Source organism: Aptenodytes patagonicus, chromosome Z (assembly GCF_965638725.1).
Source record: "Aptenodytes patagonicus chromosome Z, bAptPat1.pri.cur, whole genome shotgun sequence".
In the NCBI taxonomy this organism is placed as follows: domain Eukaryota; kingdom Metazoa; phylum Chordata; class Aves; order Sphenisciformes; family Spheniscidae; genus Aptenodytes; species Aptenodytes patagonicus.
This window is the reverse complement of record NC_134982.1, coordinates 10,963,805-10,977,740: the sequence shown is the minus strand read 5'-3', so window position 1 is coordinate 10,977,740 and position 13,936 is coordinate 10,963,805. Positions and strand designations below refer to the sequence as shown.

General features: G+C 57.8%; 2 protein-coding genes across 2 annotated transcripts; both read left to right on the top strand.

Moving 5' to 3' along the window:
• Nucleotides 1–3,520: 3,520 nt before the first annotated feature.
• Nucleotides 3,521–8,345, top strand: DCTN3 (dynactin subunit 3). Its single transcript, XM_076361738.1, has 7 exons — nt 3,521–3,634; nt 3,853–3,937; nt 4,901–4,987; nt 5,614–5,697; nt 6,355–6,413; nt 7,152–7,211; nt 7,934–8,345. Exons 1-7 carry the CDS (start codon nt 3,536–3,538, stop codon nt 8,021–8,023), a joined length of 564 nt encoding a protein of 187 aa, XP_076217853.1. The 5' UTR covers nt 3,521–3,535; the 3' UTR covers nt 8,024–8,345.
• Nucleotides 8,346–9,501: 1,156 nt separating this feature from the next.
• RPP25L (ribonuclease P/MRP subunit p25 like) lies at nt 9,502–12,439 on the top strand. The gene is made up of 2 exons (XM_076361815.1): nt 9,502–9,549; nt 11,056–12,439. The coding sequence occupies exon 2, from the start codon at nt 11,065–11,067 to the stop codon at nt 11,623–11,625; it is 561 nt and encodes a 186-aa protein (XP_076217930.1). The 5' UTR covers nt 9,502–9,549; nt 11,056–11,064; the 3' UTR covers nt 11,626–12,439.
• The last annotated feature ends 1,497 nt before the right edge of the window (nt 12,440–13,936 follow it).

Genomic DNA, 13,936 nt, shown 5'->3' with positions numbered 1-13,936 from the left:
GGAGGGCACCACACCGGGCACTCCGAACTACCTCGTTGGGGCCGGGCGGGCGCCTCTCCCACCCGCTCACACCCCTGGGTGCCAAAGCAGGCGAGCGTGGAGCAACGCTCACCTCTACCTCAGCGCGGGCGGCCGGGGCTCGGTACCACCAGGCTCCCCCCGGCACTCCCACCGTGGCCGCGCCACTCTGTGTATCTATTAAAGGAAATGAACTGCTGAACCAAACCGGTGTTGTGGGTGGTATGCATGACATGGTGCCACCCACCAAGCTCCAGTGCCCACACTGGGGACATTTTGAAGGTGCTGTGGACACCCCCACAGCCCGTGACACCCTGGGGTAGCAGCTATAGTGCCTGACCCCATTAGGCTGCCTATGCCAGGCAAGGGGCACAGCTGTGGAGCTGTGAGGTTGCACCAGGCGAGGTGCAAGCAGTGCTGGGCCAGCCTGGCACCTGGGCAGCACCCACAGAGGGCACAAGTGACCCAGCTGGAGCTGGAAGGGAGACACAGGCACACACATGGGTGCTCATGGGTGCATATATGGGTGCACATGGGAAAGCATGGAGACATGCAGGCAGCTAAGTCGCCACACAGGCACAGATCACATGTGCACTCTCGCAGAAACTCAGTGGCATGCACTAATGCATGCACACTCTCACACAGTCACACTCACACATGCACAGGCACTTGCACACGCATGCAGCCACCCGTACACATGAAGAGGCACAGTGTCCTCCCACGGGGACAGACACTCCTGCCAACGGTAGTCATGAGGACAGCCTCCCCCCGCCCCCCGACACCCATGAAACCAGGTCCCTGGCACCCAAGGGGACAGAATCTCCTGTTTCAGAGGTCGCCCCAGGGGACAACCCCCAGCCCCCCGGGGACACCCCCCAGCCCGGACCCCCGGGCCCACCCGCGCGGCGCGGGCGCTGTCCAGGGTGCTGCAGCGGCGCTGCCCGCCCCGGGCCCGGGCCTCGGGGCAGGGACACGTGGGGACACGGCGGGGACACGGCGGGGGACACCGTGGGGACATGTTGGGGACACGGAGAGACGCGGGACCCCTGCAGAGGACCCTAGGGCTGCCCCGGGCCTGGTCGGCCAGAGGAGCCCTATAGGTGGGTATGAGGATGAGGGGTGTGTGAACGTGGGAGTGGGGAGTGTGTGCGTGTGTGAGAGTGTGTGAGTGTGAGAGTGTGTGTGCGCACCAGGCTGCAGTAGGGTTTCCTGTGCACGCGTGTGTGTGTGTCTGTGTGTGTGTCTGCTAGTGTGTGCCCTGGGCTGCAGTGGGGTTCCCTCTGTGTGTGTATGTGTGTGAGTGCATGTGTGTGTGTGCGTGCACCAGGCTGCAGTGGGGTTTCCCTCTGTGTGTGTGTGTTTGTGAGTGTCTCTGTGTGCACCCCAGACTGCAAGATGGTTCCAGGGTGTTTGCTCTGGGGTAGGGGTGCCAAGGCTGTACGGGTGTGAGACAGCTAAGCCCTGGCACAGAACTCCTCCAGCCATGGCACAGCCCGGCACAGCCCGCCAAGCAGAGCCGGAGTGGGATCGATGCATCCTGAACTGGGGTCTTGTGTCCCCTGTCACTGCCGGGCAGCAGTGGCCACAGCTCATCGAGCACCAGGGCCCTGGGGAGCCGGGAGGGCACACATGGGCCCATGTCCCCACTTGTTACGCAGCTGAGGGGTTGATGTGTGATGCCACTCTCCCTGGGGGGCTTGGGAACACAGCTGCTGTCACCTGAGTAACCAGTCCTGATCAATGCCCGCTTCCCGCGTCCCACAGGGACTGTAATTGAGTGGGAGGAGGAGATGGAGGACACAGGGACGATCCAGCCTAGCAAGAGGAGCACCGGATCTGGACTCCGCGCTGGGCTGGGGGCAGGCAGCCGTGGCATCAGTGTGCCACCACAGGCTCCAGGGATGGGTATGGGGTCAGAGGCCTCCTCTCAGCCCCAAGGAGCAGGAGGGGCAGATTCACCATGCACTGTGCTGGGCTGCAGGCAGCCAGTGCTGTGGCTTCAGCCCTGCTCCAAGGCTTGCAGGCTGGATTGGACCTTAAAGGGTGGATGTCCTCCAACCCTAAAGACCTCCCAAGTGCCTGAGTCCCAGGACTGCCTGAATTTCTCACCCTGGGGGGGGTTGGGTCCTCCCAGCACGTGACCCTCTAGCATGGGGATTTGTGTATTCATGGGCATTGCTCATCACACTGGACACAAGCCAGTAGACCCAGTACCCTCTAAACACAAAGCACTGTGTGCACAGCCCCTGGCCCCTGCTGAAGCCTCCAGCCACTTCTACTATTGAAGCCATTTCTAACTGTCACCTTTGTGGAACAAAGCACAACTCTTCCGCTCTGAAGATGCCTCTTCCATGGCCCAGCTATCGATCCCTGGGAAAAAAGGCAGAGCACACGGGGCCTCAGCCTGCTCCTCCTGCCCAAGTGCTCTGCACAGCTCCTCCAGGGAGATTTGGGGGGGCATAGGCGTTGCTGGGACCCTGGGCCACCCCACAGCTCCCTCCTATAGCCTGGCAGCCCCATACAACTCCCTGCAGGAACACACCTAGAAGGCCAAAGCTTTTTCAGGGCATAGTGGGTTTTGGTCTTGGCAAGGGGCACTGGGAGGGTCCCCAAAGCCATACAGCCTGCATTGCCAGCCACGCTAACTAAGTACTCACTATTAGCAGACGGTTTTGGCCTAAGAGCCTAGCCTGGGACCCTGACCAGGGTTCCCTGGTGCCTGGGGCATGGCAGTGCAACACTCAGCCCCATGCTGAGTGCCCGAGAGGGACAGGAACTGCCCTCCAGCCTGGGGCAGCTCTGGAACTACTGAGGCTACATGGGCATGATGGGGCAGCGGCAGGCTGAGCCCTGGGATGCAGGAAACATCACAAGGTGCTCTGAAGACTCCTGAACTTCTCCCTCTGCAGTTTGGAAAGTCTCTGGACTTTTCTCTGTGGTGGATGCTGCTACCATGAATTCATCCTGTCCCCTCGAGGTATCCGTGTAACTGCGAGTGACAATTGCAGGCAGCGGTGGGGCTGGGGTTGGCTGCTGCATTCATTAGCATCTCACTTTTTAGTGAGTGTCACCTGCAGTGGTCAATAGAAGAAAAGTGAACCCAGGCAGACTGAGGCCTGGGGGAAAGCCTGCGGCAGCCTCCTGGATTTCAAAGGCCCTGCATCCACACGGCCCGTAGATCGCTATATCTATTTCTTTTAATACATCCAAGCGCCTCTTTCCTGGAGGACCACGCCGGAATGAAGCAGCGATCGACCGCCTGGGCGGCGGGAGGCCGGCACGCCTCCCTCTGCAGTGCAAATCACCATCGACCGGCTGCAGCCTCCCCTCCGTGCCTCTGAGAGGGGCTCCGCACCTGCCGCCCCCCCCTCCCTTCCCACCCTCCCGGCTCCATCACCCCTTCCCGGCCCGGAGAGCTCCGTCTCCACGGCAACGGCGGCCCCTAGCAACGCGCCGCCAAGGCAACGGGAAGGGGCGGGGCGGAAGCGGCGCGCGGCTCCTTCCGGCCGGCGGCAAGATGGCGGCGGGGGCGGCGGAGCTGCGGAGGCTGCAGTGGCGGTTGGAGGAGCTGGAGCAGCGCGTCGGCGGCGGCGACGGGACCTGCGGGCCGCGCAAGGTGCCGGGGGTACCACAGCGACCGGGGGACGGCTCTGCACCCCCGGGGGTCCGGCCCGGCCCGGCCCGGCCCGGCCTCCCCTCCCCTCCCCTCCCCTCCCCTCCCCTCCTCTCGGGTCCAGGCCCAGGCCCAGGCCCAGGCCCAGGTCCGGCGGGATCTGGGGTGCCTCGGCCCGGCGGGATTTGACAGGCCCGTCCCCTTCCTCTGTGCCCCTGCAGGTGGCGGACGAGCTGGTGAAGGTGCAGGTGGCGCTGAGCAATATCGCCGGCAAGAGGGAGAGGATCAAAATCCTGTTTAAGAAAAGTGAGCGGCCTCGGGGAGGCGGGGGCGGGCGAGGGGAAGCTCAAAACCGCTGTGTGGCGTTTCGCTCCTCTAAACAAAAATCCCTTCCCCGTGGGAGCCCCTTTGATTTTGGCCTCTTGTTTGGCGTATTTTGCAGAGAAATAAATAACTAAGTGGGGTGTCTTTCTGCTCCCGATTCTCCCACTCAGCTGTTGGGCATGGGAAATGGGCCACCGCAACCTGTTGTTTGCCTGATGTCTGCCTGCATCAGTGCAGCGATTTGCTCCGCCTGTAAGGCAGTCCTTGAGGGTTGTTGAGCTCTTGAAATGCATGAGCTCCTGAAGTGACTTTCTGCACGCTTGGACCTCTCGGGCACACTACAGCAGCTCTATCCTGTGCGTGCGGTGGGAGCAATAAGGGTCACGTGCAGCCACTGGTGGACGGATCTGGGGAGCCACCTCCAAAGGGGGGGATATCAGAAGCAGGCAGCAGAGTGGTGCTTTGTCCTGCAGGACTGCCTCTTGGCCAAGTTTTGCCGTCTCATATCACAGAAGGAGCAGGCTGCGTAGGCAGGGTCACTGTGGTCCAAGGCTGTGGTGCCCATTCAGTGCAAAACTGTAAACTGTGTATTTGTAGATGATTTTAAGGACCAGGATGGAGGGCTATTGGCTGGTTTTGTTCCAAGGGCAGGAAGAAGCAGATTTCGCTCACCTTTAATATTGTTGTCCAAATAAAAAGCAAGTGTTGTGGGTGTCCGTAACGAAGCAGTTATTTGGCTTGAGCTATTTGTCAGTTTTTGGTCACAGTGCTCCAAAGTCACGTATTTTCAAGTGCTATAGAAATTCACGAATCCGGAAAAAAACCCCGGCCCTAAGTGGGCAATGTTTACAAAGTAACCTGATGTATAGCACAGGGGAAAATTGCACTTGTAAAGGCAGTAATGTCTCTCCTACTTTTTGTCTCCAAACCTATTTTTCACTCTAGTTGAAGATGTAATAAAATACCTCGACCCTCAGTACATTGATAGGATGGCTGTTCCAGACGCCATGAAGCTGCAGTTCATCTTGGCAGGTATGATACGAAATGAGAGGAAACAAGGGGTTTTTTTAGCACTGCAAAAGTTGTCTTTTACCTAAGCTGAATTGGGATGGATTTCTTTTCTTTAGTTGTAAAGATCTGGCAAGGCACCTTCTTTAGAGCTATCAGAGAGATGGTTTGTACAAGGATGTCTGTCACCGTCAGTGCTCCCTTGTGCATGCCCATGCTGCAGTTGTATCAGTTCTGATCTTTTTAGTATTGATCAGTTTAACCCTGAATTAATAAAAGGTTGAAAAGAAAAACTGGAGCTAGAACAGTTTTCCTCACCCCACTTCCAATACTTTCTAGGCTGTGACAAAAATGGAAGACCTTTGGATGTATTTTAACCACTTTCTGCTCTTGTCCTCTTTTGCCCCAAGAAATTTGGTTCAGCCTTGTTTTGGTATAGTCTGCAAATGAAACTTGGTGGAGATTTTCCTGCCTTAAGTTAGTGTGAACCAGAATCCAGGGGTGAGCAACACAAAAGTCTAAATAAAATCATAAACAAGCCCCTTTCTGTATAGCTAGATCAGCTGGAAAAGTTACCTCACCAGTATTTGTGAAAAGCCAAAGCAGTGTCTTGTATTTACTGATGTTGCTTTTTGTCTCTCCCCAATCAGAGGAGCAGGTTATTCCTTCCCGAGCAGCCCTTCTGGAGCAGGTGAAGAACCTCCAGCCCATCTTGGACAGTGCCAGTATCCAAGGTATGCATGTTCTTCTGCAAGTTTGAGCTGCAAATGCCACCCCCCAAGCTGCTGCCTATCCTGTTTTTTTTTTTTTTCTTGAGCCTCAGACTTGAGGACAGCTAAGCACACAACCTGGTGTGAGTAAAGTAGGTACAAACAAAGTATGTCTGCTCCTCCCTCATGCTGCTCTTAACATCCCACGCAAGGTCAAGGAGGTGATAGAGTAGGCTGGGAAGCAGGTTAGAGGCAGCAGCTTGGCAGGGAGGGTAGGTACTGGTGGCTGAGCTCTGTGTATGGTCACCAGGCTGTGGAGCTACTCCTGCCTGCAAGCTCTTTTATGTCCAGAACATCCCTGCTCTTGGCGTAGGTGGAGATGCCTTTTTAATTGCTTGCCCTAACGTTCATCCAAGTAGTTTACTCTGATGTAGTTCTCGCTGCAGGCATCCCCTAACTCATGCCATCCAGAAGCAGTTAGCAAATAAACTTGGTATTTAATGTACAGGGTAGCTAGGGGTTTTGTATAGTGTAAAAGGTGTGTTTGTGGCGTGTGGCGCTTGCATTCAGCGAGCGGAGTTCTGCTGTGATGTGCTCGTGGAGAAGGAATGGTCTTTATTTTTGTAACTAATCCCATGTGCTGTAAAACAAACAAAATGGATTTCTCTTCTGTGCTTTCAGCGGTTCCTGACCATGCAGCCAAACTACAGCGACTCTCTCAAATCCACATACAGCAGCAGGTAGCGTGAATAGTCTTGACAGCCTTAACTAGCAGGGAGGAGGAACTGTCTGTTAGCGGCTGTACTGACAGCCCTGTATTTGCAATTGCTTGAATTGCTCATTTATAAGCAGGTTTAGTTTTGCATCTCGTCCAGGATATTCATGCTGCAGTTTTCCAGAAGTGTAAGCACTTGGGGGGCGGGGTGTGAGGTGTGGAAACCAGCCAGGATTTCTGACAATTGCGTCTGAATGGGAAAAGCGCTTTGCCTGCCATAAGCCTGTTCGAAATAGAGGTTTGAGTGACACTTAATAAGCGGCAGTGGGTTTAACCAGCTGGCATTACTTTTTTTTTTGCACTCTCTGGAAGGCTGTTGATACTGTCACCTTGTCTCTTCCACCTTTTCTTCCCCCTTTGAGCGCTCCTGGAGCTGGGGATGAGTAGCCTGGGCAGCACCTAATGCCCCCTTTCAGCATTTTGCTGTGAGTTTCCATTCTGGAGCAAGCAAAGCATGGATGCTGAGGAGAGGCAGGCAGTAGTGCAAGCCGAGGGGCTTTGGTGCTTCATGCGCTTGGGTGTTTGTAACCTTTCTCTTGACTGTTGAAACACTTACAGCCACAATGAGTGGCCACAGCCAGGGTCTGAGCTCTAATCTCAGTACTGGCCTTGGATGAGGTTCCCCCTGTGCTGTCAGGGACTGAGAAGACAGATGTCCTTCAGCTGATTTATTGCTCGCTCACTGCGGCTCCCCTTTTTGCAGGAACAGCGTCAAGATCTCACCGACAGCGTCAAGATGCTTCTCGAAGACTACAACAAAATGGTATCCTTTGAGCTTTGGGCCTGATGCAGCTGAACTGCCCGCTTGTCTCCTGGGCTGCCTCACCCCACCAGCTATTGTTGGAAGCAGGCGATCCCCAGCCCTGGGTTTAATGGCCAGTGCCCTTTCTGTCGTGGTGACGCCTGTGTCCCCTGTCATACTCCTCTCAGGAGTGGAGCCGAGGGCCAGAACTCCCCATCTCTCTGAGATGGGAAGGGCAGGGTGCCACCTGTGAGCTGGAGCCTCTGCGCTGGATCCGCTCACAGTGTGGCTCGGCACGAAGGAGCAGCGCAGCCTGCGTGCTGGTGCAGAGCTTGCACCGGCCGGCTGGATGTTGGCATCTCTGTCAGGTGACTGCTGGTCCCTGCGACCTGCCTGAGCCAAACAGCGGCTAATCCTGGCCATGTAGGATCCCAGCATTGAGACGCGTCCTAAAGCCACAGCAGGTAGGGAAGCTCTGCTCTTTTCTGTAGAAAGCCCCTTGAAATGCAGTGCTACGCAGTGTTCAGAAGCGCCTCCTGGACTCCCATCGGTGTTTGGTGCTGTGCAGTGGCTCAGCACCTGGATGGTTTGAGTCCGCGCAGGCTTTCTACAGCCTGGTGCCCTGGGCCTCTTCCTCTGCCAAGGAATTGGGATTGTAACGGTGCTGTTGGGCTGTCAGGGTGCTCTGACCTTGCTTTCTTCCCTGCAGTTTCCACATCTCTTTCCTTAAGAGTCACATCCAGACCCTGCTGCTCTCCAAGCAGTTTGTCCAGTGGAATGAAATACTGACGCAGCTGGAAATGGCTAAGGAAGCGAAACCTGCGGCAGAGTGATGGCAGAGCCCGGGAGCATGGAGAGCCCCGGGGACCCTGCTGGCCTTGGGTCGCTCAGGAGAGGCTGCAGCACAGCTTGCACTCTGTCATCTTGGCATCTTCCCACTCAGCGTGAGCATGCTGCGACTAGTGCCGCAGGCTCTCGGGGGGCACCCTGGCTCCGCGGCTGCACTGTGTCAGCCCCAAATTGAAGCCACACTACTCCTTAATATGCCACTGTTTGCAGATCTTGCACTTCCCTGAAATACGTTTTGGTTTCTAACATATTTAAAAATCCCTTTCTGCTCTTACTGTGAACCGTAGTAAAGTCCTGAAATGCTGACTGGGTTGTCTCTTCCTCCCCTGGGCGCAGCTGTGGCGCACACTGTCCCTCCCCATGGGGTTTCCCCCAGGCAGCGAACTCCGGAAGCCTCGTGGCAGCCTGCAGGAGGTTTCCGGTGGCTTCATCCTTGGGCCAAGGGCAGGTAACTCACCGCCAGTCCCACAGCCTTCCCCGGGCTGCGGCACACGCTCTTCCTGCTGTTTCTTCCTGTTCACGTGAGCTGTCTGCACGCAGGGGAATCTGGCCTGGTGGGGCTTTTCCCCCAGGCCATTCTCCCATCCCTGCGCTGGGAGGAGGCAGCGGCTCTTGCCTTCATCCTACCTCTGCTCACCCAAGTGGCTGCTGCAAGCCGGAGCCTGTGGCCGGCCCTCTCCCCCTCAGAGAGGGGCATGAGCTGCGCCTCGCCTGGTCTGGCCATAGCCTGGAGTTTCTCCTGGCGCAAAGGTGTTCCTGAGTTTGAGGTCATGCTTTTGGGAGGGTCCCAAGCCCTCCTGCTTGGCGAGACGGACCAGCTGCGTGTGACCTGGGAAGCCCCTAGGAAGGGGGCAGGATCCCAGCAGGGAAGTCCGGAGGAGCCTGGCTATCCCTGTACTCTCACCTGGTCAGCGAGCTCACCCCCGGGCACCCCGCGGCGGGGCTGCAAGCCTGCAGAAAGCCCCCTGCTCCCTGCGGGTGCCTGGGAAGCTCTGCTGGCTCTGGGACCGGGCTGGGGCATGACGTTCCTCCTGGTCGGATAACGGGGAGTGCTTTGAGGCCGCTTCAGCAACGCCATGAGAACCACGTTCTTCGCAGCGCGTGTGCGTGGGTGCGCACGGCGACACCCGCTGCGCAAGGGCGAGCGGGGTGGTGCCCATCCCCGCAGCGCAAGGGGCACGGTCCCGCAGAGCTGCCGCCTCGCCTCCCGCCTCCTCCGGCTCCCCAGCCCCGGGGCGGACGGGCAGGGGACTCACCTGGCCCGGGGCGGGCAGGGCCGGCAGCTGCCGCCGCCCGTGGCGCCGAGCCGGCGCGGGAGGGGCGGGGCCCGGCCCGGCCCGCTGGTTCGCCGCTGTGACGTCATAGCCGCGCGGGGCCCCGCCCCGCCCCGGAGCGGTGACGCGAGGCCGGGATGCTGCGCACCGCCTCTCTCCTTCCGCCCGCCCCGCGCCTGCGCGCGCCTGGCGCCGGCCGCCATCTTGTGGCGAGGGGCGCGCTGAGGCGGCCGCAGGTGAGAGCCGTTCCCGCACCCCCACCCCCGCTACAGCGAGGCCCGGCCTCCCCACAGGCGGCCCGGCCTCCTCCCGGGCCCCTACAGCGGCACCTGGCCTCCCCACAGACCCTCGTAGTGGGGCCTGTCGCTCCGCCCCCCCCCCCCGCCTCATCCCCCCCAGCAGCGGCCTGGCCTCCCTTCGGGCCCCTGTGGGAACCACCGGGCTTCCCTCCTCCCCCGACAGCCGGCGCTTGGCCTACCCCCGCCGTGCGTTCCCTGTCGCAGCCGCCTGGCCTTAACCAGGGCCCTGTGACACCAGCCTCGTCTGCCTGCCCCCCCCCCCCCCCCCCCCCCTCCCCCTTCCCAATAGCAGTAGCTTTGCCGAACCCACTCACCCGCCCCGGTCGCAGCCCCCCAGCAGCGGCTTGGCCTTCCTAACCGGTACGGCAGAGAGTTCGACCTTCCCTGCCATCCTCTGACGCCCGTATCAGCGGTGTCCCCAGCCCCTTATCGCAGGGCCTGGCGCTGCTCTTTCCCAGCAGCGCGGGGTGCGTGCCGGGCCCCCAGCCACCGATGGCGGCCCGCTGCCGTGCTGGGGGTGAGGGCTTCCTAGGGGCTGAGAGGGGGCGTTGATCTGCCCTCTCTCCACTGGGGATGGGGTACAAGGTGCTGGCTCTGGGTGAAACGGGGCTCACGAGCCTACAGATAACAAAGCCTTAGCGCTGCATGCTTGGCCACCTTGGGCTTTCTGTGGTGGGGAGGGGGGGTGCCCTACAAAGATTAGGCAGGCCTCGGTCCAGATGCCGGTAGAGGGACCCTGCCTTGGCAGAGAGGGGAGCTACGAGACTGGATCTTTCTGTCTTTCACTTTCCCTCAGAGAACCGTTTTTTTGTTCATCATGTGCCTTTCTGTTGTCCTGCTTCTTGCTGGCCCTATGTCTCCTGTCTGCAACCCCTGGCTTGCCATCTCCCCTGTGACCTGCACTGTTTTATCAAGTATCCAGTCCCTGGCCTTTCACCTGGGCTGGCTGTCGTGGGGCTCAGAGCCCCATGAGCCTGTTTCTGTAACATACCCGAGCTGCTGCAGGTGAGCTGTGCACGTTCTGGGCGTGTCTCACGGGGTGCAGCAGTGGTCAGCTGCTTCTGACCTGTCTTCTGTCCCCAGTAACTCAGCTCACCCATTTGTTCTCTGTTTTTCCCTGAGATGCAGCCTGTATTTTTTACTTCATCCTCCTTAGGCCCACAACACCAACCCTGTTCCTTTCACTGCCTGCCTGTCGGGGCCCAGGCTGCCCCGTGGCAGTGTTCGTGCTGTAGGTACGTGCTGAGGAAGACTGGGTACAAGTGACTCCTCAGCATGAGTAGGGCATTCTTGCTGATCTTTTGGATACGCCTTTTCAGGATTCCCAACTCTGATAGCTCAGAGTGCCCTTTAGAGGAAAGGTTGTAGCTAATTTTGGCAAGAGTTTCTTTGCGCAGCAGTTACAGTGGAAGTTTGTGTTAATGGATCCGTTTTCCTTTTCAGCACTGCAGAATGGAGAACTATAAGAAGACCAAAATTGTGGAGAAACCTTGTCCTCCTCCTTTCACTGACTTGCCCCCTGATATTATTGAAATGAAAGTGAAGGACGGGAGCAAAATCAGAAATCTGATGGGCTATGCCATCGGCAAGATGGAGCTGGACTCGGTGAGGCAGATCCTTTTCACTGGCTCAGGCAAGGCCGTCAGCAAGACCATTACCTGTGTGGAAATCATGAAACGAAGGCTCAAAGAGCTGCACCAGATCACCAAAGTGCTCTTTAAACAGATCGAAGAGATCTGGGAACCCATTGTGCCTGAGGCAGGCCTCGATGCCTTGACAGTGAAGAGAAACATTCCTGCCATATGTGTCCTACTCAGCAAAGACGCCCTCGATCCTCAGGAGCCGGGATACCAGGCTCCAGGTTCTTTTGATGCCTTCTGGATCAAGACACTTAAAGCGGAGTCACAGGGCCAAATGAAGAGGAAGCAGGGTGGAGGCAGGGGAGCTGGCAGCACAGGAAAGCACCCTCGGTCCGCTGGAGGAGGGCCTGGGGAGTCCTGCGCCAAGTCCTGAGGTGCCGACGCCGTGTTTGGGTGTAGTTTGGGGGAGTTACAGAAACAAGCCAGCTGTTGTAGCTGGAAAGCTGCTGCTGAACACGGGGGGCTTGCAGAGTTGTTAGGGGAGGGCAGGAGAAGTTAACTTTCAAAATGGATGTGATTGTAGCTGTCTGAGACTGTTTTGACAAGTTCCTTTGTCAAAGGCTGCCAGGCTGTACTCCTTAGCGTGCGGTTCAGGGAAGACGGGAGTTGTCTCTGCTTGAGCAAGGACTGTTGGTGTCTTGTCAGTGAGCCCCGGCGAATGGCTGCTCACTGCGCGGGGTTTCAGCTGCCCGGGGCGGCGCAGCAGCCCAGGCAGCAAGCGTGCATGCCAGGCGCCTGCTCGTGTGGCAGGTGGAAGTGGCTCTTGCTGTGGTACAGAGGGGAGATGGGACCCGACACGGATTCCCCCAACTGCCGCCTGCATCGCCGGAGCTCATGTGAGCGGCCAGCGGGGCACGGGGCTGCGTCGGCGGCTTCTTCTGTGCCTGAAAGTCCATCTGCTGAGCCCGTCGGGCGGTTTGAATGTAGGACTGCAGGGATGCAACTCCGTCTGCGATTGTGCGTACGTCGCAGCCTTTCTGTGCTCCTTTCACCTCGGTGGAGCTGACAGTTACACCTCTCGCTGCCAAAGTGTCAGGAGTCGACTCGTGTCGTAACCAGCCTGAAATCCTGCGCGAGTGCCCTGGGGTGGTGGTAACGGTAAGCTCCAAAGGACCCTGTTCTTGCCCCTTTCTGCTCCTTTATAATGCACAGCGATGGATTTAAAATAAAGTTTCCTCTTCATGTAACGTGAAATTTGTCATGTCTTCCTCATCCCACTGGAGGTCACCCTGTAAGCGTTGCTGGTGGGGCTGCAGCTGCCAGCTGAAACTTTGCTCTTTCAGCTCTCCTTGAGGGAGAGGGGACGTGCTGCTCCGAGTTTTTCCCTCTCATGACTGTAAGTGGACCCTGATGCAAGGGGGGAGGTTTTCCTCCTGCCTTCGCTGTTCACCTTTGATATCCCAGAAAGGTCAAGGTTGGGTTTTTTTCTGGGAAGCTTTTTGCTAATTTTTTTTTTGTTCTTTTAAACTGAGTAGAACGGCAGTCTCAAGAATACTCAGCCCAAACTCGGCTGAGTGAGGCACAGGACGGAGCATCCTTTCTTGTGCAGTAGTTTCCCTTCTGGAGCAGCTCTGGTGAGTAAACGCTGGGCAGGAAGAAAGTGCTGTTCCCTGTGACAGACTCGGCTCTTGCCGGAACAGCCCCTGCTCGCGCCATATCCTGAGCGCTGCCTGTCCTGCCCACTCTTCCAGGTCACTCCCCGTGGTGGCGAGCTCCTGCTGGACCTGATGCTCTGCTTTGTCAAGTCAAGGGGAAACAGTACCAGCATTTAGAGAAGGGATTTTACCTAAATCGGGGGAGCGGGAGGGAGACGGTGCGTTGCCCGTGCAACCCGACGCCTTCACAGCTAAGACTTCACCTGCTTCCACAGCGCTCGGGCGCTTGCCTTGCATCACTGCCAGCTTTCTCACGGGCCGAGCGCCCGGCACGAGCCAGGACAGTGCCAGGTTTACGCGCCTCGTCCTCCTCCCCTTCCCTTCTCCTGGTGGTCTCGTCACACTCTGCCCTGCCATTGTCCCTGGAGCTGATGAGGTGCTCGGGGAAATGCCCAGACCTCTTGGCTGTGCCAGCGCTGGTGGAACCTGGGGACGGGGCAGAGTTAAGCTGATTTATCTTTGTGCTGTTCCCGGCTGCTACTCCCTCACATCTAAGGAGGAGACTGCTTTTCTTGACTGATTAGCAGATCAGCGATAAATGCCAAGGAAAGATGCTCGAGTGTCTGATCAGACTGCTGCTGACATTGCAACAAGCAATGTGTTTGTGTTTGTTTACTGTTAAAAACACCCTCTTAGCAGAGAGCCGGATCCTCAAACAGCCTGTGTAATCCTCCCTCGTGGCGGTGGCGCGTTTAACACCTTCTCATCAAAGCTGCAAAGTGGTTTTTGTTTTGTTTTGCCGTTTGAAAGTTACCCTCAGCTGACTGCGGCAGCTCTCCTGTGTGCTGCAGCACACAGTGGCAGAGCTTTCCTTCCCCGGGCTGGAGAGAGAGCAGCCGGCCATCACACCCACGAGACCTCAAGCAGCCCATCAGGTGTCATCGTTTAACCCCAGCTGGCAACCGAGCACCACACAGCTGCTCACGTCCTCCCCCCCGGTGGGATGGGGGAGAGAATCGGAAGGGTAAAAGTGAGAAAACTCGTGGGTTAAGAACAGTTTAATAGGTAAAGCAAAAGCCGCGCACACAA

Excerpts from the sequence above, each read along its gene's own strand:
- DCTN3 (XM_076361738.1), top strand. The coding sequence starts at position 3,536 with ATGGCGGCGGGGGCGGCGGAGCTGCGGAGGCTGCAGTGGCGGTTGGAG. Across the intron at positions 3,938-4,900 it reads CAAAATCCTGTTTAAGAAAA|TTGAAGATGTAATAAAATAC; the intron begins GTGAGCGGCCTC and ends TTTTCACTCTAG. Across the intron at positions 5,698-6,354 it reads GGACAGTGCCAGTATCCAAG|CGGTTCCTGACCATGCAGCC; the intron begins GTATGCATGTTC and ends CTGTGCTTTCAG.
- RPP25L (XM_076361815.1), top strand. The coding sequence starts at position 11,065 with ATGGAGAACTATAAGAAGACCAAAATTGTGGAGAAACCTTGTCCTCCT.